The sequence below is a fragment of the Grus americana genome, chromosome 4, assembly GCF_028858705.1.
Source record: "Grus americana isolate bGruAme1 chromosome 4, bGruAme1.mat, whole genome shotgun sequence".
Taxonomy (NCBI): Eukaryota; Metazoa; Chordata; class Aves; order Gruiformes; family Gruidae; genus Grus; species Grus americana.
The window spans coordinates 65,767,602-65,791,472 of NC_072855.1; the positions used below are offsets into that span (position 1 = coordinate 65,767,602).

At 38.2% G+C, this 23,871-nt stretch overlaps 1 protein-coding gene across 8 annotated transcripts in view; it reads left to right on the forward strand.

Moving 5' to 3' along the window:
• The window catches only part of LRBA (LPS responsive beige-like anchor protein), a 466,837-nt gene that overhangs the window by 391,720 nt on the left and 51,246 nt on the right, over positions 1–23,871 (forward strand). For all 8 annotated transcript variants that reach the window (XM_054824979.1, XM_054824981.1, XM_054824982.1 and 5 more), the window contains one exon: positions 15,013–15,180. In XM_054824979.1, coding sequence (XP_054680954.1) covers positions 15,013–15,180 — 168 coding nt within the window. The remainder of the gene's footprint in view (positions 1–15,012; positions 15,181–23,871) is intronic.

Sequence of the window (23,871 nt, forward strand, 5' to 3'; positions counted from 1 at the left end):
CTAGCAAATCCTGTCATCTCAGTGGCAAGGTCATTATGTAAAGTCACTGAAAGTTTTCCTTGATTACACTTTCAGGAACAGTTAAGCAGCATTTCAAGATTCCTGATGTATGTACATGTATGTAAACCAAATTTAACTGGATTTTTAGTTTTGAAGAAGGGGAATACTGAATATAGCTTATGATGATTCCAGTCCAGCATCCTGTATGCTTTCATTCGGAACATCAAAAAGTTTGTGGATGGTGCGTGTTATTATCTAGCTGACTGTATGCGTTAGGACAAGTGGCGAATCCTGACTTCGTCTGAAGGATGTCTTCTGAGTAAGATGGAATTTTTCTGTGTGTGTATTTCCACGTCACCTGATCCCTGGAATAGACTCGGAGTATTGCTATAATAGAAGTTTGCTTTCAGAGAGAAAGGAAAGGGGGCCCTTAATCTAAAACTTTACAATGAATTATTTTTTAAAGTGATTTACAGCATTTTCTAGGTGGAGTGACAATAGCAAGATTTGTATTAATGTAGAACAATGTTTACAAACAGATTTTAGTATGTGTGCATGCATGCTAAGAGAAGTAGTAGAACACTCTCTATTAATACATTTCATTTTAAAAAATGCAGCGGCATGGTGTGGCTGCATAAATGTCCATTACTTTGATGTTTTGTTTAATTATAAAATGTTCACTTGAATTTACTGACATCATGGGGGGGGGGGAGGGGGAAGTATTTGGAGAATTGAGGACATTGTAAACTCAGGGATTAACAAATGGTTTCTAGTGTTACATCAATAAACATCTGGAATATTCTGCATTAAGGTTGATGAACTCAACCAGCACTACTCGTACTCCGTGCCACTCCCCGAATTAACTACAGCAGTAACTCAACAGGACCAGTTAGAGAAGTTCATTTTACTTTGGATCGTTTTGTATTAAGGAACCTTACCCTATCTAATCCTCGCATGGCAAGAATTCTCTTGTCAGCTTGTCACAGAAAAAAAACCCCCATTTTTCAAATATGACTATTTGCAGTCATCCCAGGTATTTCTTGTAACAATAATGAAGTAGAGAATAAGACTAAGGTAAAGTTCTTTCCAAGGAGCGCTAGCTGGTTTTACTTTGATTCTCACAGTTTTCTTAGTCATTTATTGCAAGCCCCACGGTAGTTGGAGGGCAAATGTGTAACCGAATCTGGAATTGAAACCCAAACATTTGATTAAACAAAATGGTAATTTCCTGAATCTTCTTCAACAAAGGTGTAAGGAAAAACAATCTCCCCACATTCAGTTATTACATATATCATTATGGAAACGTATGTGGCTTCAGTAATTTATGACTGTAGGGCAAAAAAAAAAAAAAAGATATTTCTATTCAGAAATATAGTCCACGACAGTCAGAAGTAACCAAGTTGTATAATCCTTCTACTGAACGGTTTGATGAGTAACTGTTTTCCCTTTGCCCACTATACCAGTCCTGAAATTGTCCCATCACTGCCAATTTATTTTCTAGGGGCATAGTATTGTATTTTGTTACAATATGATGGAAGAGAAGTGTGAAGAGAGTGGGAGTCAATCATTAAGATACACATTTTAAGCAAAGACTGGGTCTGCTCTTTGATTAATAAGACTGCGGTAACATTTATACGTAGTATACTCTTACATTTTGATTGTATTTCTGGTTCCTTTTCTTCACTTGCGAGCTAGAAGTTTTTGGCAAAGCTGAATATACAAAATAAATATAAACCACACTGCATGGATGGGTCCCTCTGCGAGAGAGGGAGGAAAAAATGATTTAATGCAATAATGATTTTAGCTATACACAGGCATCCTTTTTTTGTCTCGATTTGTTAAATTACCTGACGTCTGCATGTGTAATTTAAACAAAATTTTGTTCTCTAGTCTTTCTTCCTTTTGAGCTATCTTCTCAAGGAGAAGGATGATAAATGGAAACATAAACATGGCATGAGAATGTGCACTAGTTCCCAAACATTTCAGTGGTTTTTATAAACAACTGCTCATTGTTACCTTTTGCTGGATTACAGTTTCCTTTAGAACAACAGTGCTCTTCAGCTGCATTACAAAGTTGACTCTAAATGTTTTCGCATAGTTGCTTAAAGGCTTTAATGTTTAAATAATGGTTATATAATTATACGTTGTTTAAACAATTAGCTTTTAAGTCTAGCAATAACCTCACATTTTATACACATACTACCAAAAATGATAATGAAACTGCATTTTAAAGATAGGAACTGACCTTTGAGTGAGCTGCCATAGTTTAGGGGCATTTGTTTCAGTTTTAAAATTTGATTTTTAACACGCTCGTTTTCATTTGGAACGTGAATAGTGATCCCCGCCATTCTCCTTGGTCACCCTGTGAGCACAGACATGATCAGCAGCTAGTTTTTCTCCTCCCAAACCCCATTTTCAGCGTTCCGTGCGCATTGTGTGCCCTCTCCTCTATGACAGGAAAGTGCCAGCTTGCATCTCGCTGGTCTACGCAGGCACAAAGGGTTGTCCGAGGCTTGGACTGGAGTGCCTTGGAGGGGCAGGATTAACAGCATAGCCTGTTAGCGCTCCCCTAAGCCATCGGGGCAGCTGTTGATTTATATTTCGAAACAATCAAAATAACAACAATTGACACAATAAATTAAGCTACTGCTTAGTATTTTAACTTTCAAAAAGTCTCCTAGTGTTTTAGGTTCACTATTTTTTGCTTAAGTCATGATTTGATTGCCTTTTTAAAATAACATAGAATTGCATTTTTTAATCTTCTTGAACTGCATTCATACGGTGATTAAATTATGATTTTTTTTAGATGTATAATAGTTTAATACAGTAGCAGAAAGTCTAAGGATAAAAAAAAAATCACTCTTTAAAAGTCAAATACATTTTATCTGTTTTATAGGAGCATTTCAGAAATCGTATTTTATACCCGTACTGTGTTTTAATTTTAGATACTGTACATCTTTAACGAGTTTCTAATTTATACAATTTTTGTTTCATTGTCAAAACATTTAATTATATCATGTCTTGGAAGGTGTAAAGCTGTCAAATAAATCAGAGGCTTACTATAAACATTTGGTGAATTGCTTTTGCCTACCATACTGTAGTTGTTACTGGGCAGTTGGTGGAACTTTTTTAAAGCGTTTACTCAGCAGGTACAGGACAACACTGGTACAATGAATTGCTGATTGCTTGTAAAACAGCAGGTAGTAATGCCCTCGCTCTTTGTAATTCTGCTTGGTAAAATAAAGCGGCAAGATAGCGTGGCAGAGAAAGCCAGTGTGCAGCGAATATGCTTCCTGCCTAAGGGCTGCTGGAGTCTGCCAATCCTATCTCCAAAAAAATGTAAAATTGTTGCTGTGTTCCGTAGCGCAAAAGACGAAGCTCTCGCCGCTAGAGGGAACGAACCGCGTTCACGCTTTGAAAAATTTGGCGACGTGGGCATGAAAAAGAGAAAATGCAAAGACTGGATTTCTTTCTGAACGCCTTAGGAGCTGTATTTTAAAACAAAACAAAACAACAAGCCAACAACTCGCAGGTGTCTTTAAAATGTTTAAACTTCCTATGAAAAGAAAAATCTCCTCTCCCCCCCCCCCCAATATTTTGTTCTGGTGTTAATACAAACTACAGGCTCCCCAAAGTGGGGTTTGGATGAAGTAAATTAGTTCTACTTTGAAGCTTTTCTTTTCCCCCCCTTTCAGAATGAATGGGGAGGCCCTTGAATGAAAGCTGCTTTTCATTAGTGCCACCACATACCTATTTGAAAGCAAGAGCTCTTTTAGCACATACAAACACTGGAGTAAAGGAAAGCTTCCTTTTTCTACCAGAAGACCAGCGGCTAAACAGCTCCTAGCTTCTCTTTCCAGTCAGGTGGTTTCCAATCAGAGTTAATTACTCCAGTCATTTATGCTAATCACCCTCTTCGTATGGCCAGCAGTACTCCGTCACGGGGTGGCATCGTTTGAAGCCAGTTAGGTTTGAAAGCCACTGCAGGGTACTTGAGGCTCATTAGCGAGGCCTCTCCATGCCTGGCTCTGGATATGCTCCCTGATTAACTCCCCGTGCCCCACGGCCGCCCCCTCCCCTCCTCCAGCGTCAATTAACCCCTGCCTTGCTGCTTGCCTTTTGCTTGCGCAGCGAAGCAGCGCGCTGAAAACGGGGCAAGCTCCTGTTCGCAAACGCGTACGAATCGCGTCCTCCTCGGGCCACGCGAGCGGTTTCCCCGGCGTGCAGAAATGGCGTGTTTGTTGTGTTGCTTGGCTGGCTCTTTTTCGTGGAAGGACGGGGTGGCCGCGGCAGCGATTTTCTGCAGCGCGAACCTCCGGCCCCTGCGGCGGCGCTGGCCGGGTCCGGGTCCGGCTCCCTGCCGGCTCCCGGGGCTCCCCGCCCGCTCCTGAGGGGAGGGGTGGGCCCGGCCCTTGGCCTGCAGCTCGGGACCAGGCCGACTGCGAGCCTGATGCGCCTTTTTTATTATTTTTTTTCCTTTCCAAACACTACAAAAAGGTTGCTTTGCTATTTGGCATATACCTGGCATTAAAAAAAAAAAAAAAAGCAGCAGCTTGTCCTCCAAAATAAAGGGTAGGATCGAAAATACGGACTTACCAGACTTTTTAAGAACAGCATTAATTTCCCTTACGCTCTGCCAGTAGGTGAACTTGAGGCTTAGTTTCTAGAGATTGGGCAAGGTATCTAGAGCACGTGCAGTAACCGCTCTGGTGTGCGGTTGTGATGGTGAGCAACTGTGGGGACCTTCAGCTCTCCTGGGTGAGATCAGCCTGCTCATGCTCTGAACAGCGCTGACTTTGAGGCAAGGACTTGATAGTGTCCTCGTACTTATCTTACTCCGGGTAAGAACGTTTGCACGCCGGAGATATGGGATTTTATTTAAAAAAAAAACCAATCATCTATTAGTGTTACCTTTGGTCTGACAAGGTAGTTTTATTTGAATGTTATGTGATTAAAACCTTGTAATTTGCTTGTTGCTACTTAAAAACATTGCGTAACATTGTGTTGGTTTTGGGGGGTTGTATTTTTTTTTTTTAAAGTTGTTCTTTTTCCATACTGGGAAGTAATGTCATAGATGTTTGCTTGCTTGTTTGCTCTGTAAAGAGCAAGAGCTGTCTTTGGGAGTTCAGCGTCTCAATTAAATGGTTATTTGGAAGATGGGAGTTAAATACTGGTTTATTGCAGTATATTTTTATTTTATTTCTAAATGCTGGGGGGTTTTATGCCATTTTCTACGAAGAAAAAAAATTGTATTGTTGATACAAGGGTTTTCTAGCATCTTACTTAGCTTATAACTGGAAAAAAAATCAAATTCATTAAAATGTTAATAATTGACCATATGCTTTTTCAGCATACAACCTCTGAAATGTTAATAGTATTCATCTCTTACGCCCTTCCCACTAACACGGTTCATGGCAGAGTAATATAAAGGTTATGAAAAGTTTGCTCTCAACTGGCTACAGAATGTCTGTTGCACTTGGAGGTGTTTACGCCCTGATTTCCTGAGCATGCTCGGTATACTCAATATATCACTTGTCTTTCCGTGTACAGCTGTCATAGTGGAAATTTGAAGCAGTTTAGGTGAAAGAAGGGAATAAAATCTAGGAGAAATTAAACTACGTACAAGAAAGCATTATGAACAAAACTAGTTGAAACAACAAGCACTGCATGATGAAATTATAATAAAAAAAGAGAGATTTTTGCATTCTCTAAGGATGGACGTTTTAGGAAGTAATTTACAAATATAATCAATTTTCAGTTTGATTTCTTTCCAGCATTGAACCTGACTCCTAAGAGCTCGTGGTTCTGTTACAAATCCCAGCGCTAACCGAGCTACTCCCAGGGAGCAGGAGAGAGCCCGGGGGATCCACTGGGACAGGGCGTGACAAGCAGTCAGGACTAGGCTAGTGTCCTCCTTCATCAGGAGACTGTGGATGTTCTTGGTAGAAGGCGAGCCACCCTGAGCACCAGTTTGTCTGGATCCAGACCTCCTGGTAGCTTGCTTAGCAGATACGCCAGAACAAGATGTTAGATGAGAACCTGCTGTGTTTGGGCAAGTTTGCAAAGAGCGTTTCATTTTCTGAATAGTATCTTCCACAAATCTGACTTTTTTTTCTTAACTGCTGAATGCGGAAGCTGATAATTGCTTTGATACACAAATTCTCCCTTTCTCTAAAGTCAAATAATGATTATCTTTTGTCATTCCAGTTAAATGCCAGCTTTGAGGAGTCTGATTTTGCCAAGCATACCTTGTATTGTCATCCTAAGCAACCACTCAGAACGTCTTGATAAAAGCTCAGGGCTTCACTGTTCATAATCATCGCAAGGAAGCAAATCCCGTGCTTATCTATGTGCTTATCTATGTGCGGTGGCCCCAGAGTGGGTTACACATTTGTGCCACTCGATGATGTAGTGCTGTTTTCTATTTTTGTAACTGTTTGATTTATTCAGATGTGGTACCCTAATTGCCTTTGTAAATCTTGTGTTATGTTCTCCAAAAGCTCTCGAATGCTTCCTATTCTGTGAATTAGCAGACAAGTCAAATGACAAGATCAAAATGACTTGTCTGCCTGACTCGCATCTAAACTGTGTTTTAGATTTTAAATTCCTTGACCTTTTGTCATACCATTTCCTAATCTTAAACAAATTTTTCTAGAACGTTTTTTTCCCAGAACTGGCTTCAAAGACAAATTAGATTAGTCTCTCCAATTCTTCTAAGATGTTTGCTTGTGCTATTTGCAGTGATTTGAAGACCATGTGTTTGCAACCATTTCTGTCTCCTCTTACATGCATACTAATACTTGTTGATCATCAGAGTTCTTGTGAATTGCATATACAACTGACACATCAAAGCACAGTATAACTGCTGCAAGCTGTTGAAACAGAGTGCAAAAATAAAGCAACAGTTGACTTTTAGGGCTTACAGAGTAAATCAGAAGGAAGAAAAGTACGAGCAGTTTAGATGTAAAATACATTAAAAAAAAAAATCACTAGTTTCTCCCAGTTTGAAGCCTATTGTGCTGTCATTAATCAGGCAGTATGCATAGGCTTAAACTTTAATTTGAGGATTAAATTGGATGGTGGTACCTAGCCTGATACTTAACGTGAATGCTGTTTCAAATGTAGTTTTGTCAGTGTTCACACAAACCTTTTTTGCATTTTGATCACGCAAGTTCAGTTCATGTTTCAGACGTTTTTTAAAACTTCAGGACATTCACTGCCTTCACTAAGTTTCACCATATATTACATTACAATTATGCTAGTTATGTATTCATTTAGTATAAATAAGCTAAAATCCCACCCCGGGGTAGGCGTACTCTAATCATAACACTTTCCTGAATTTCAGAGTTTGGCCTGTTTTCAGCTTCAGTTGAAAAAGCTTGTTCAACCTCAAAGGCAAGCGATTTTCCATGGTTTGAAGTTTTGCAGTGTGTATTTCGCACCTCTCTCTTAAGGGGAAAGAATTGTGTAACATAAAAAGGTGAAACACCGTTTACCGTGACAAATGCCCTTTCGGAAGTGTGTTGGTACTCTGACCTTTCAGTTTGTTGTTGGCTACTACTTGACATTCAGAAGCAACTGTGATCATGCTGACAAGGCTGGAGGAGATGCCACGGAGAAGTCCCTTGGCTAGAAGCCTGTAAGTTAGCTGAAGCATTAGAAGCACTTTACCTGCGTTAACCTTCTGAGAGGGAAGATAGGTTAGCTTGGCAGCACGGGATGCTCACGCGGTTGCACGGCTTCACTGCCAGCTTGGTCAGTGCACAACACTGCCTTGTGAAATACAGTCATATCTTGTGGGATTTTGGTGCTTAGGTGTGTGTGGGGGGGGTTTTAAAATACAAAACTTCATTTAAACTACTTTGACTGAGCCAACTGTCAGCCGTGTGGTTAACAGCCTGTGCTTCCATGGATAATAGGTTCCAGATCCAGGCTGTCAGTCTTCATGCAAACAAGTGCTGGAGGAACTGGGAGAGGAGTTGCTGCATTTCAGGGAGGAGGGAGCTTCCTGCCTCCTTTCGGTGCTGCGTGTGAGGATTTTCAAAAGGGATTTTCATTCAGTGTCTTGGTCTTGGGATGTTGCTGACTCTTCTGGAGGAGAGAATCCTCTAATAACGTAGCAGACATTTTAAATGCGGACAGAAAATGCCAGGGTGGGGTGGGGGGAGGTGGAAATGGTGGAGAAATCAGCAACACCTCCTGGTGTTACAAATACTTGCTTTTAGCCGTGTTTGTAGTACTAAATGGTTATGGTCTAACTGGTCGGGGTTAGATTTTCTGTGTGTCTCTGGGGAGGGGCAAATGCAAGCCACATACATCAGTATTATCATAGTTATAAATAACGATAGCCATTTGTGTTGATTCCACAACTGTAATTAATTATGGCTTTTACGTATTATTTTTCATGTAGGGGAATTTAATAAAGACCTCATGATCATTTTTTGTTCCTATCACAATTCTTCTGTATCTTTTCTACCTCTGGCTGAGAAGAAATCAAACAATTAGGAAGGGGCCGTTCTTGGTATGCCTTTTGAAAAGCATCTCTTGGTTTATGGAGCCAGTTGGCTGAGACAGGTTTCACCCGCTCTTTTTCAGTGGGGAAGTTAGTATTGTCACGACCACGACCAGTGGAATATGCGAACAAGTGAGGTAAGCCAACACGTTAATTTATAGTTCATTAACTGTTGAGTACCAGCGTGCGTGCTCAAGGAAAAGGATATACCAGTTACGTGCACTGTGGGCAAATCAGCCCTTACTCAGCGTGAGACGTTGTAACTACGCTGCTTTGGGACCTGTGTTGGCTTTATTTCACTTGTTTTCAGTTTCTCTACACTATGGTGTCATCTTTGGAAGTTTGTGTTTTTAAGTCTAGCTCTCCAAATGGTCTAACGGCTTGTGTCGTCTTCTGATGGGTAACTCTGGAGATCCTGCAAACCAGGATGCTTTACTTCACCTTTCTAAGTAGTTCTACTGTGAAGGCCGTGGAATTGCTCACATGAGTAAAGATAAATGTCTGTGTAAATGTTTGCACTGTTGGCACCTAAGGTAGATGACTAAACTTTGAAACTTAACAACAAAAAATGCAACATTTGGCCTGTTTATCTACCTACTTTTCATGGTAAATTGTAGCAATTTTGCCTTAAAATACTGCTCTCAAATTTGCAGATTATCATGGATATCCTAAGAAATACTTTTTTAAGGGTGATCACTGCCCTTTATGGAACGAGTAACTAAGAATGCTCCAAGGCAATTCACCAGAGTCTTTTATTCCTTGCACCTAATGATAGACATTTCAGTCGAGATTAAAGCCGAATTTCAAAGGAAATGTAGCTTTCATTTTATAAAATACGTAACAGCTGCCTGACTTGTCCATTTAAACTACACAATAACAGTGTCGACTGAATATAGAAATCACCAAAAGATGCAAAAGTGCTTGAGCTTTTTAGCTAAACATTCTACTAATTCACTCTTGTTTTGGTAATAACGATATAAATTCGGGTAGGAGTTTGAGTCATTAGATTGCAAAATATTTTTGCTTATATACTGCTTGTGCAGAATATACCTTGCCACAAAATTCTGTTTCATTAAGTTACACTATTGCACAAATTTTATCTTTTCTCATTACTTTGTGCCTTATTGTTAAATACAGAGAAGTAGAAGGAGCAGAAGAAGGGAAGTTTATCTTCCAGAAATCTCCTGCGCGTGAGCTTCTTCTCAGGTTGTTGATACCCTTTGTTCTAGAAGATCAGTCGTCTTTTGTAAAGCATCTGAGTTAGATCTTTTTATTATATTTTCCAGAGTTCTTTTTCTATTTTATCCTGGTATTGGTAACCAAGTAGAGAAATATAGTAAAATGCTAACTATGGTTATAACAGTAATGAAGAATACATTGGCAGTGCACTTATGGGCAGGATTTTGGAATAAAGGTCACACACCAAAAAAAAAAAAAAGGAAAAATGAGTTAGTTCTTATAACTTAAACCGTAATGTAATTGCTTGCTTTCTGAAGTATTTCTTGTCTAAAACAAATTGCAAAATACCGCAAATAAAACTATATGCATTAGCTACTTAGAAACCACCAATCATGTAAATAGTTTTGATGTCCGTTTCATTCCTTTAGAAATTTGTATTACCTCATGCAGAACTCGGAGTTTTCTCCTTAGTACGTCTGCTGTCCTCTTCCTCCTCCTCCTGAGATCTTCAAGGCAGGCTGGAGTTCAATATCTTTCTAATAGTTTTTTATACTTTTTTTTTTCTCAACTCTCTACCCATGTCATCAAATATCGTTGCTGGTGAAAGTGTAGTTGGTAATTTACTTTCAAATACAAGTGGTTACTGAGAAACCTCAAAAGATAAAGCCAGCACTCCAAGAGTTAATATGTTATTAGGAGGACAGGAAATCTGGCAACTATTGCAGAAACTAGACCTAATGGTGCACACAAACAATTTGTCAGTCTTGGTAAATGTGAATAGCTTTCTGCAAAGTGGCTGCTTTTGCTTTGTTTGAACAGCCTAAACTTTTCCTTTTTGGACTTTAAATCTTAGAAGTGAAATGCGATCCACATATTGAATCAAAATCATTTAATTCAAAACATATTTTGATTCGAACAAGGTTGACATGGAAAGAAACTCTAGAATAATAATAATAAAAAAAAAAGTTGAAAGGACTTTCTATCATATATTTAGCAGGAAAATTTGAAACAGTTCTAATTAGGCTGAAAAAACCAGCCTTCTTCATTGTAACTTACCAAGGTCATATATCAATGAGGCAGCATTACCAACTTGTGTCTGAAAGCCTGCACATGCAAACAGAATTGCAGTTGTTTGGTTTTGTTGGTTTGGGGTGTGGTGGGGTTTTTTTAAATATACGTGCATGCACATACTTCCAAGTTCGACCACGTACTTAGTTTAAAGTAGTTACCTGGTACCGCAGTTATGCAGGTGTTTTGTCGTATTCGAGAAGAGTATTTTTCGCATCAAAATTGTGTTTGTGCTAAAACGTGTGAAATCCTAATTCATGCTTTTCTGTTCATACATGAATATTTTTCAAATGGAATGTAAAAAAAAGAGACTCAATTATTTTAAGTGTTTCAAAGGAAATTTCTTACTTCAAAGAGGAATTAAAATATTTAGTCCATTAAAGGTAATAAGCAATTATTTATACTCGAGATTTCTAATTTCTTACTTGCTGATGTAGTATATTCCTGGGTATTTTTATGTTTTTAATTGAGTGAATAGGAAGGATTATTCATGTGTGAGACGCAGTTTTCGTTTCTCATCAAAGTTCCTACTTTCATTTTAACTGTATAAAACACAGTTTGCATCGGTTGGACTTCTTCTGTCTTTCACAGAAGAGTTACATGCATGCTTTACGCTGTGCTTCAAGATTACTTTAATCAGCATAGGAATAAGTCTGTGGTCTATTTCTGAATAGCTTGATTATGAATAAATATCTATGCTGGGGAAAAGAAATAGAGTTAATCTTTTCATCTAATTTCAGCATTGGAACATCCCAGTCTCAAGCACAGTATATATTCATTTTTAATAGATATAATTTCATATACTATATGTCGTTACATAATCTAAACCAGAAAGAAGAGGGCAAAAGCCAATAGTAGTCACTTTAAAGATACAAATCTTGATTCCAAGGGTATAATATTGTTTGGGAAAATATATCATAATAAATGGTTAGAGTATTCATACTGGAAAAAGAAAAAAATCTTTCCTAACCTGCTAGTTTTATGTTTTTGTCATTCCAGCCATGGTTTAACAAATCATTTGTATCAGTATTGGACTGATATTAGCCTTCGGTTGCTAGCAAGAAATTATTCTCTGTTCGTTCATTTCAGAAAACAGGGCAGAAAAAGATGCACATAAAATAATGAATTTCAGAGTCGTTCATGAAGAAGTAGGCTTGATTGCACACGTTTAGTGTGCATTTGAAAAATATTTATGAATAAACTCAAATTTCCTCGTAAGATCAAAGCTTCAATTTGTTGATGTGTCTGAAGCATTTCTACCCTGGGAATGGAGAAATGGAAGTTACTAATAGGTGTTTGTGTTTGACATCTGTATACTGTACTTTTTAGCATATCTCAAGTGTTTTAGTCTCTGCCTAATAGATCTCATTAAAGAAACAGATATCAGCCCCAAGACAGTTTGTCAAAGTTAATATGAGTCCCTGCGGACAGAATTGACAATTTGTGTGTGGCTTCACGTGACGGTCTTTTCATGGTCTTGTTTGATCCTTTAACAATTGGGCATTACTCACTGATTTATTTTGCAATAACTCAATAGGATTGAATATTACTGTGTTATGCTGGACATTTTAGAGGATTTTCTTGTTTTGCACATTCTCTTCAGAGCACACAGTAAATGATGTACTCGGTCTGCTGTGGGAACGCTCACAATTGATTGGTTTGCTTTAAGAGCAGCATGGGAAGGATGTTAGTATGCCATCACTGCGTGCCGTATTTAACTTGAGCCTTAATGAGCACTGGCTCTCCTAGATGCTTAAGTAATCCTGAAGGCTTAGCATTCGCTAAGCTAACGTGGTTTTGTTTTGCAAGAGGTAAATTCTAACACTGACTTCTTTTATTTTTAAAAAACCTCTCCTTTTTAAAACTGGATAGTTATGCAAATCGGAACTTTTTCACTTCACAGATTTATTTTTTTTTTTAAGGAGTACCCATACTTAAATAGTACCTACCAGTGTGGCTACGAAGTGCATCACACGCGTTGGTATGTTGTGGTGTTTTCCTTGACAGTCGACTGTATTTTTTAATCATTGTACCGACTGTTAACTATTGTTCCTCCATCGATTGTTTCATAGCATAAGCACTTCCCTCCAACCACGAGCTTAGCTGTGAACCTGGAATGGCAGGCAAGCGCATGTATTTCTGCGCCGTGTTTGGCCTGTCCCTCAGGGTCCTGGGTGTTGATGCTGACTGTAGTCATCTTATGTTTAGCCCTTTTATTTGTGATTTGGCGAATAAGAAAGAAGATTTTAAAATGGCGTGATGTGGAAAAAAATTAAAAGACAATTATCTGCTTTTGAATCTGTATAAATTACAAGTGTAAAATAATTTTAAACTTGAAAAAGAGAAGTAAATTCAGGATGCGTCCCAACCATTCCGTGAAAAGGCAAAGACTGTGTTTTAGATCTGCTTTTTAAAGAAAAAGTCAGACTTACATACCTCTTAAAGAAAAGGAAAATAGGAATGACCTCTGCCCGTGATAAATATGTGTGTGTGTATATATTATATATGTATATAATCACAAATTCTTAATGCTATTTTTCCTGACATTACATAGTTATAATGATAACAGTAAGTATATTCTAGGGTTAAATTTTTTTCAGCAGGATAGCAAGAAAATTAATTCCTATCATTGTCATTTGCTGAGCCCTGTAGAATTTTATGGCTGCACGTTGTAGTATTATGGACACTCATGAGACTCCTGACTGGTTTTATCTTATTAAACAATTTTGAAATCATTAATTTTTAATTGGCCTGCTTGTGGTTTTTTATAGTTTTAATTGTGTGTCTGTGTCTAAATGTTGGGGTTTTTTTAATTTTTTTTTTTTTTAAAAAAAAGTAAGAAAGAAAATAGCGTGTCTAAGCATATATGTTGTAAGGTATTTTCATATGATCATCCAAAGAGGTACTATACTGTGTGGTAATTCATTTTAAAGAATGCTTTCAGCAATTCAGTAGCTGGGAATCCTAATAAAAATAATAATAAAAAAAAGAATGGTATGATGTCGAAGATATGTACAGGTCTTTTCTTGATTGAAAGTTCTAATTAAGTGAATCGAGGAAAATTAACTGAAATTAGCTGTCAGAAAGTCACATTTAAATGAGTGATGATCTGGTGTGGCAGTAAACATTTAAATGATATAAATTGCCATTTAAGTGTATGGTTTAATGTTTGTCATGCATTAATATGACATGAGACTGCAGTGACAATCAAGCAGCTTGCTCTAATTTGAACATATTTAGGGCTTTTGTATGGAGTGCACCACACAAATTAAGACAATTGCTGGTTTTATATGTCAATTTAAATGTTGTTTTCAGGCATCAGTTAATGAAACAAACCCATCATTTTTGTGTGCAAATTGCAGAGTGATTTCCTTGGGTTTCAGATTAATTTTAACTTCCTCTGCTCAAAATTAGGGATTTCCTTTACAAGGAAAATGCCATTCATTTCGTTAGATGAAGAGGATATCAGACTTTGTTACGTTGTTTCATTTGCTCATTCAAATAAGAAATATATTGAATCCGCTGTATGAAATAGAAAAAGCAAATCCTGCCAGTGATTTAATCTAGATGAATTAACTCTTTAGATGACAATGATTTTTAACTTATCTTTTAATACATTTGTGCTGTATCTAATACCATTAGGGAGACATTCATTATTGTTTAGATGGTTTTGTCTTGGGGATTGGGTTGTAACTGGATAACGTCTTCAGAAAAGTGACTTCATCATTCAGCACAGTACTGCCTCTGTATGGATTTGTATAAGAGATATATACAAGAAATGCATAAAAGTAACAGCAAGTTGATATTCCGGCATGTTAAATAATTTGTACCCTAACATCCCTAGTTAGTTCAGTTTCCCCAAGTCTATCAATCTTCTCTCTGTCTGTCAGAATCAGATTATAGCGCTGTTATTATTCACCATGCACATCACACAGAAAAGCACAAGTTCATAAAAACATAACCCGGCTGTCCATAAAGGCATAAATGCTTTCCGCTTACTGCTTTTTTTTCTTATTCCTGTTATTATAGTATAAAAAAGAAGGTTTTCTGGTCAGCGGGAACCAGAGTAGGGCATGAGACTTTGGCGTCTATCACAGGGCCCACCTTTTTTTCGGATAGAACGTCTAAAATTCTGTACTAACGCATGTTAAGATAATTTTGTACGCTATTCAAAAAAAATGCTTCTCCTACTACTAAATGACGACCGTCTGGCAAACTCAAATTTATGTATTTTGTTTGTGTTTTTTTCACAGGCATTGGAAAGTGAGTTTGTTTCCTGCCAGCTGCACCAGTGGATTGATCTGATTTTTGGCTATAAACAGCAAGGGCCAGAGGCTGTTAGGTCCCTGAATGTATTCTACTATTTGACTTACGAAGGAGCTGTTAATTTAAGTTCAATAACGGATCCCGTATTGAGAGAGGTGAGTTTGTACTTTAAATATAGGAGAGGAAAATCTTTGTTAACCACTGCAGTGTTGAAAGCGTAAAGACTCCATGTTGTTGGAGGCTACCGGTGAATGTTCAAATCTTTGTGTTCTCTTGTGGTTTGGCTACAGGCCAGTGAAATGCAAGGTGCCTGAACCAGTCATCACAGCATGCAAAATTAAGAGAACAAGCATGCAAGTTGTTCTTAAACTTTGTGCACCTGGATTCGGCACAGACTGGATGCCAATATAAAAATAAATGTTCAAGGATCGCTTCAGTTGCTGAGGACAGTCATTTTGTTCGCTAACACTGGATCTTAATGGCAGAAGACAGTGAGCAACCTTGATTTGGCTTGCACTTTTGAATTTACTTTTACCATTTCAACAATTCTCTTTTAACGCAATCCTGCGTATGTAGCACACGTCAAACACCATAATTTTGTAGCTTCCATTATTTTTGTTTGGCTTGCTATCAAATTAATAACAACTTGTCCTGTATTTTTCATACGCAAAAGTAAATATTTAAACATTGGAAAGATCAGTAGTCTCACTGAGACTCAGCAGCATTCAGAAAAATCTTTTTACTAAAGTATCCCTTAGGATGTTGTGGGGTTAAAGACTCCTCCCTCCTCCATCTAGACAGCTGTTTAAAAAAAAAAATAAATGGTGGGATGGGTGATTAAGCCAGATTTTTGATCAGTTTTACATCCTCTGTTCAGGCAATACATTGGTATTGAGTATAGCTGCAATTATATTAATTATAGAATAATTGTAACTGGTACTTTGTTATAAAATATTCTGAGTCCCTGAGAACAAAGTAATAGGAATGCTAGAAACAATTTTATTTGAAAGGATGGCTAGATGTATACCAACAGGGAATATGTGTGTGAATAAATGAAAACAAGAATGAAGACATTTCTGCTAACAAATACTAGGTTTGAGGTTCACTGTAGAATTCTAGTCTAATCCTAATTGAAGTATTTGTTATTTATTGCTTATTGAAAGAAGGTCTGAGAAGTAAGCAATTACTATTTTAAACAATACTATTTTCTCTGTGCGTACTGGCCACCTGCCTGTTGGGGGCACCTTGACAGCCTCGGTAGAGAAAGTCACATCAGCAGCGCTGTGGGTTGTAGCTGGCTTGCGGGTGGAGTGGAAAGGTTTGGGGGGTATGTGGGGCAGGTAGGGGTACACGAGGACTGGCTTAAGTACCAAGAGTGAGGGCTGGATGTCGTCATTACGTGGGTTGCCATCAGTCTGAAGACTGCGTCTTGGTCCGCCTTGAGGTAAAATATAGATGTTGCACATAAATACATTTAATTGAGCTAAGAGATGCTGGAACACTTAGCTTTCAAGGAAAAATGTCATCATTTGCGTTTGAAACAGTTACTGACCCAAGGGTACTAGATGTTCACCCTGTCATGTTTTCATTTCATTGATAATGTTTGTCCAGTGTACACCATGACAAGGAAATATTCTTACCTTGTAAGAGTATTTATTAGACTCTTGAAGTGCTAGGTTTAAGTGTGAGCTGAAAAATAGACCGGGCATTGTGTGTAATTTGTTCTTAATTTTGGTATTAAATGAACCATCATTGAACCATCGTTTATGAAGCTAATAATTGAAGTAATACTAATGAAAATAGCAGTCTGCCACACACAATTTTTTTGTAGTCTTTAATTTTTCTAGAACAATTTTATTATCACTTTAACGATGATCTGTTCTACTTGTCTCATAGCCCGAAAAAAAGGAATTTAAGACCAGGAAAGCTACAAATCTGTCTGTAGGTGTGGATCATCTCAGTTAGAGAGGCATTCACTTTGTACTCCTATAAATATATTAATATATTTTGTTACCAAATCTTTTGAATTTGTCATGGTTTGATTGTACTTCACTACAATGTTTCTTATTTTTGAGTTGCTCTATGCTGCCTGAACTGAGTGGCGTATAAAAAGGAAAACAGGAGAGGGAGAATAGCAGTGTTGAGTTCATAATAATGGAGTAGCTTAGCAGCAGCAGAATTTCGAAACACTACTGATGATGTCAAAAATACATGCTGATGAATGCAGGCAGCAGGGTGAATGGTATCTTGTAGCGCTTTCATTCTGAGTTACTTGAAGATCGGTCCAATGGAATATTTTTATTTAGCATTTTTAAGCAGGACAGTAAAACAGTAAAAAGATTCCTGTTTAGGTATCTCTTGCTATTTATGTGTATTTTATAAAACATTTTTTTTATGTAAATGTGTATATGTAGTTTGAAATGGTACATATGATCAGCTCCGCTATGATATTGACAGTGCAGAGATTTAACGACTATCATCACCAATGGTGAGTTATTCTGTTTTTACTTATGAGTAGAGATGAAAGTAATAAAATATCTGTTCGTGTGTATATCTATGTGCATAATCATTCTATATCTATGTGCTAAATGAATTTATCATGCACCTTTGACAGCCTCACCTTCTTCCTGCTTACTAATCCATCTCCCTGAGGACCTGCGCTAACGTTCTGTACTGCCGAGCAGCTTCAATCAGCATTTATTTTTCTCCTTCAGTCAGCTTGCTAGAAAATATTACTTCTTTTCTCCACCAAATTCCTGGTTAGAGGCCAAATGAGTTTCTGATCTCGATAATTAACAGCATTTTTAGGCAGACACGACACCTCAGATTTAGTATGTATTTATTAGGCAACTATTAAAGCAGAAATTTTACTCTGGATTTCTTGGTTTCAAAAAGGGCACTTTTGGCTTTCTCCTCTCAATAAGGTTCAGCATTTGGGTCTTTAAATGTTGACAGTTGTAGCAGAAAATATATTTTTATTTGCAAACCTAAAACAAGGAGAAGCTTCTGTATACTCTGAGGGTTGCAAGTTACTGAGGCTTTTAGGTATCATATGGAAATAATAGCATGTTCTTAAGCCGTGGCAATTTCTCCACATAGATGGTCTATGCTAAGCCTGGACCACATCAGTAACAAGGAGCCTGTGATGCATGTGTTTCTGAAGTATCTTCACAGATATATGTATGTATATTGGTGACCTAACTCATCAGGAGAGGCCACACACAGAATAATAGTGGAAGGAACTGAGGGGTGGAGGAGTTTAGGTTAATGCAGAATTTCCTTAGGTCTCCTAAATGGCTCCAACTGGCACCTTTATTTTTATAGGCAGTCAGGTTATATATATTACAAGAAGGAAGCACTCGTCTAGGAAGGAAAACTACTTGATTAAAACCATATTCCACCTTTCTTTTTTTTTAAACTGAAAATGTAGAACTTTTACATCCTCTCGTACTGCTGTGAACAATTTTTTCCTGCCATTCTTTCTGCCTATGGGAATAAAGGAAGTAAAGTATTTTGAAAGGATCTGACTGCTATAATAGAAAATTTTAAACTAAAATGCAAACCATGGGCCACATGCTACCTTTTGGCAGATAAACCCTGGGGAGTGCAAAGCTTGCATAATTCAAAGGCAAATCTCAGGGGGAGGGGAGTAGATCAAGAGAGAAGGGTTTGAGTCACAGCCAGTGGGGGAAGGGAACTGCAACCAGGAGAAGCAAGGCAAGAGATCCGGTATATCTTCTGACGTATCTGCGCACTTCTCGTCCCTGCAGAGACCATTCCTTCGTCCTCCTCTTTCGGCCTTGAGCCGTTTTAGCAGCATTGTCATTGACTCTGATCCTTGTCCTTGTGCGTCGTGCGGAAGGAGGTTGCAACTGCAGAGGGAAGTTGCTGTTCAGTTGACAAGCAGTAAATATCACATCTATTTCTGGTGGAAAATAGGGTATTTGCCAGCAGAGGTATGCTATATGACTACCTTCTGTTGACTTGTTCTTGAACACCACGTTTTGATCTGTGGAACTCCCGATCACGAGATCTGCCGTGGAAGGGCTTTTTTTGTTGCCTGTATGGAAGAGGCAAGGAGTCACAGTAGCATAGATAAATGTCATCCGACCGTTCTGGAGAGAATTCACAGCACCTTCTTATCACAAATTCTGCTTTCTTTTTGCAATGGCTGTCCGAGAATGGAAAAAAAAAAAAAGAAAAAGAAGTAGAATTAGATCTAAGCCATTCAGACAAGCAACTGATTAAGAGATGAAGCAAAATCCATAGAAAAGAATTTCTATCTTGGACTGATTTGTGGGTATTCCATTAGTATATTGGTCAGAAGAATAGAAATTCCTATTGTCTCTGGGATAGTGTAACAAAGGATGATTGTGAATCTGGGCTGCACTCAGTTAACTCAGAGTTCCTAATTAGCGGTCCATTTCTCCACTGGTACCCCTATGTAGCTAGCATAAACACTGGATAAGTGTAAAGAAAAGAGCTGAAGTTAAAGAGGGAAGGCAAAATGTTACTTGGAGTATACATCATTGATTTACTACAGGATTCCCTGAACCTCAAGAAGCATACTAAATTTTGTACCATGCTTATCAAAAGGCACCTAACCATATTCTTCAAATAGTTGTAAAACTATCATCTGATATGATCTTTGTAGGCAGTAATTAAGGACTGATTATTTTAAAATTTGCAATAATAGTTAAAAAAGATGAGAATAAGTCCCATCCAATTAATACCCCACATACTTTCATTAAGTGATTTGGTTTTAGCCTGAGATGATTCAGTTGTTTTATACTTCTTCCTTTGAAGAGAAGGTGCCTTTTTGTTACACGATGGTAGTCTGTTTAACATTAGGAAGCACAGCTTTCTCCTTTCTGTCGGCACCTTTCTTTCTACTGTTGATATTTTATTTCCATATGAACTGAGGAGTTTCAAAAATTGTGAAGAATCAGCTTGGACATAGCATTTGGTATGTTATTTGAATGTGCCACTTGTGATTATATAAAGAGAGGAAATCTTTTATTTTTGGTTTTAGGGCATATGGGATAAATTATTTTATGGATAATAGCTTTTAAATGCTGCCCGAGATTAATATCTTTGGGTAAGTTTTATGCATCTTAGACCTATCTCTTATGAGTCTAATTTTATTTTTAAATATTTAGAGTTTGAGAGACTTCTGTGCTTTCCAAAAGAAGTTACAAGGATGTTTAGTTTACATGACCCCAGTTTCATGACAGCAGTAGCAGATCTGATATCTTATCCCAGAGAAAGCATTTTTGGCCTCTCTTTTAGCTGTGTTCATGGTGGGAGTTAATAGCATATTTCAGCTCTAACTCAGCTGGAGAACCCTGACAGCAGTGAATCTTTCACAAAGTATAAACACCATTTGTATTTATAGCATAGTTAACATTTACAAAATAGTTGGGAAAACGATCAGTCTGTTTTTAGCAGGTTGGGCAATGATCTTTGTTGTGGCTGCGATGAGTTTTAAAAAGCAGGATAAAGTGATTATAAAATACTGTCGCAGAGCAGTAAATTTAGATGTGCTGAATTCAGTAAGTAACGAATTCATGCAGGCAAAATTCAAAGTACTGTAGAAACAATCTTTGAATCATCTCTGGCCAGCAGTGTGTTGCACAGATGGCATGTTTGACGTTGTACAGCACAGGAACGGTGTGAAAAGCCAAATAAATGTTAAGAATTGGTCTAGTTTTAATTGCAAATCTATATTAAAATACCATTGTATGGAACCAGAATGAAGAATAACGCATTTAGAGGAAGCATACTGATTTCACAACTAAGGAGAGGTGGACTCGTCAGCTGCAACCAAACCCGTGCCCCGGTCTTTTCCTGTGGAGGTGCGCAGAGCGGGATTGCGTAGCCCAGACAAAGCCTGCGATGCCGTTGTGGGTGGGCAGGTACCACCGCTGCATGAAATCGGCTTGTCTGGGCATCGGGACTCTCCCATGAAAAGATGAGTGTTTTCTTCTGGTGAAAGGAGCAGTAAAATAACAGGAGCGCCATCGCTGCCACCAGTTCATATCATTTACCTATTGTCGTGGTTTTACCCCAGCCGGCAGCTAAGCACCACGCAGCTGCTCACTCGCTCCCCCCCCCCCCATCGGGATGTGGGAGAGAATTGCAAAAGTTAAAGTGAGAAAACTTGTGGGTTGAGATAAAGACAGTTTAACAGGTAAAGCAAAAGCCGCGCGCACAAGCAAAGCAAAGCAAGGAATTCATTCACCACTTCCCATGGGCAGGCAGGTGTTCAGCCATCTCCAGGACAGCAGGGCTCTGTCACGCATAACGGTTACTTGGGAAGACAAATGTCATCTCTCCAAACGCCGCTGCCCCCCCTTCCCTTCCCCCAAGCTCCTTATAAACTGAGCATGATGCCATATGGTATGGAATATCCCTTTGGTCAGTTTGGGTCACCTGTCCTGTCTGTCTCCTCCCAACTCCTTGTGCACCCCCAGCCATCCCGCGGGCAGGGCAGTGCAAGAAGCAGAAAAGGCCTTGGCCCCGTGTAAACACTGCTTAATAGGTCCATAGAACAAAAACATCTCTATATTATCAACGTTGTCTCCAGCACAAATCCAAAACATATCCCCACACTAGCTACTATGAAGAAAATCAACCCTCTCAGCTAAAACCAGGACACCTATTAATTCTCACGACTCCGCTCACACTGTGACCTGTCTGTGGTGTTGGAGTAAACAGGCAAAATGAGCATCAGCTAGTGTTTACTGGGATATCTGGGAGGTGTGGCACTTCTTTGGTTCCATTCCGCCCAGAGTTTGACATGACGTATGGGGGTTTATTACCCTTTGTCTTAACTTACGTATTTACTACAGCACTTAGGAACAGGCATAAGAGTATTCGGCTAGGTTTTGATCCAGAAAAATATTTGACCTGAATGTTCTCTTTTGTCCATCATTATGGAGTAGATTCTAATTTTTATCTGGTGCTTCTGTTTCTCTATCCAGCAGGAAAAAGAGTGATATCTTAGAGTTAATGAAAGTAGGACTGAGATACCTGATGTATAAGGATTAAAAAAATAAGAATCAAACAACTGCTTTGGCTGGAAGTAGTAAAGCTTTTTGGAAAGAGGTAACTCATGCAAACTAACTAGTTCTTCAGCTCCGAGTGCTTTTTTTTTTTTTTTTTTAGCCCCTGATTGAAATTCAAAGGATAGAAATTTTCAGCGCAGTCAGTTCCCTCACCTCTTCTTGCTTGACCTGTCTTGTGGATCTATCAGAGCCAGAGAGGCCTTGAGACCCCCCGGGCTCTTCACATTTTCTTTCGTGCCTGGCTGGTCAGTCTTAGATAGCTGACATATTTGTTTGCCAGCATTAAAAAAGAAAGGGTAATCAAAAGGTAAACAAGGGATGGAAAAAAGTGATGCTCATAATCCTTCAAAAATAACTTTAATAGAAATTATTTCCATTGTTTAACTTATTTTCCCCCATATGTGGAAAGGATGAGATATACTAGTGTATAATAGCTACAGTTATCATACACCAAGTCATTTAGCCTTGAATCAAACATGGAAGTGAGCAGGCTACAAAAATGTCATTATTTTTTGTGTCATCAGCATGCTTCGATTATTTATTTGCAGACTCTTTATGCAGTCCAAATCATATCTGCATTGACTTTCACAGTAATTGGGAAAGTAAAAATTTTTGTTTGGAGTGTTTTCATTGTATGTGCTCATTGCAGCCTAGGGTGTCTAGCTCATCAATGTGGTGTGGTATTTACTTCCTAAACTATTACATTAGTTAGTAGTTAGATTTGAACAATAGCTGCTTCTTGAGTGAGAAAGCTTGCGGTCACGCCAGAGGTGCTTTTCCTCAAGCAGTGTCCAAAAAATCAAGTCTCAGTTAAATGTTACATTTTATTAAATGATAACAAAAAGTTCATTCTTTGCAGTAGAAGACTCTGAGATAATATTGTACCCATACTTCGAAAACAGCTGGCTTGATCTTGCAGGTAGTAGTTATGACTTAGTTTAAATAAATATATTTCTCAGCAAAATGAGTTAATTGTTTCTTTTTCACAACTGTTACAGATTCTGAAAGGTGATCATGCGAGACAGTTTAAAGACCACTAAATGTTGGATTTTTACATCGGTGTATTAACCTCCGTCAGATAGAAATGTTGTATTTTAATGAAGCTTTGTTATTTGATAAATAGAGTCGGCATCAAAAATGAAGAAATTCCATGGAATGCTAACAGATTGGAACAGATTGCTTTTTTCCAGAGGAAAAAGTTTTGGATCAAAATTTGGAGTCAGCTAAGTAGCAAGTAGACTGTGTGAAGGTAGCAAGTTTGAAAGATGATGTTTAGCTATTTAGAGGGGTGAATGAGTAATGCCAGAAATTGGTGAAGTTTCAAGGTATTGCACATGGCAATGCCACGACTTTCTATGTGATAATTATTGATTTTACGTGAAAGCCATGAGTTACTCTGTTGAAATCTTCAGCTGCCATAGCGAAGAGAGACAGGAAGCAATTTTGGTTTTGGTGCTCAAGTGAAATGGAGACTATTGTATTTTAAAAAACTAGCCCCAGAGCTGCTTAGGATTTTGCCTGTACTGAATCCAGTTTTATTTGCGGGTCTCTAAATTCATCTTAACTTTCTTTTTAGACTCTTTTCCCTTTTTATTTTGTCAGTCTCTTTGAAGTACTACCAGACCTGTTTTTCTAGTCCTAGTTTTTTTATCTGCTTCTTTCCAGTAGCCAAAGATTTAGGTGTTTTGAATGAGCACATCAGTGCTTCAGACAGAGATACTGTTTGAAATTATCCATGAACCCAGTGCCTCTGAACATTATTGAGTGACATTTGTTTCT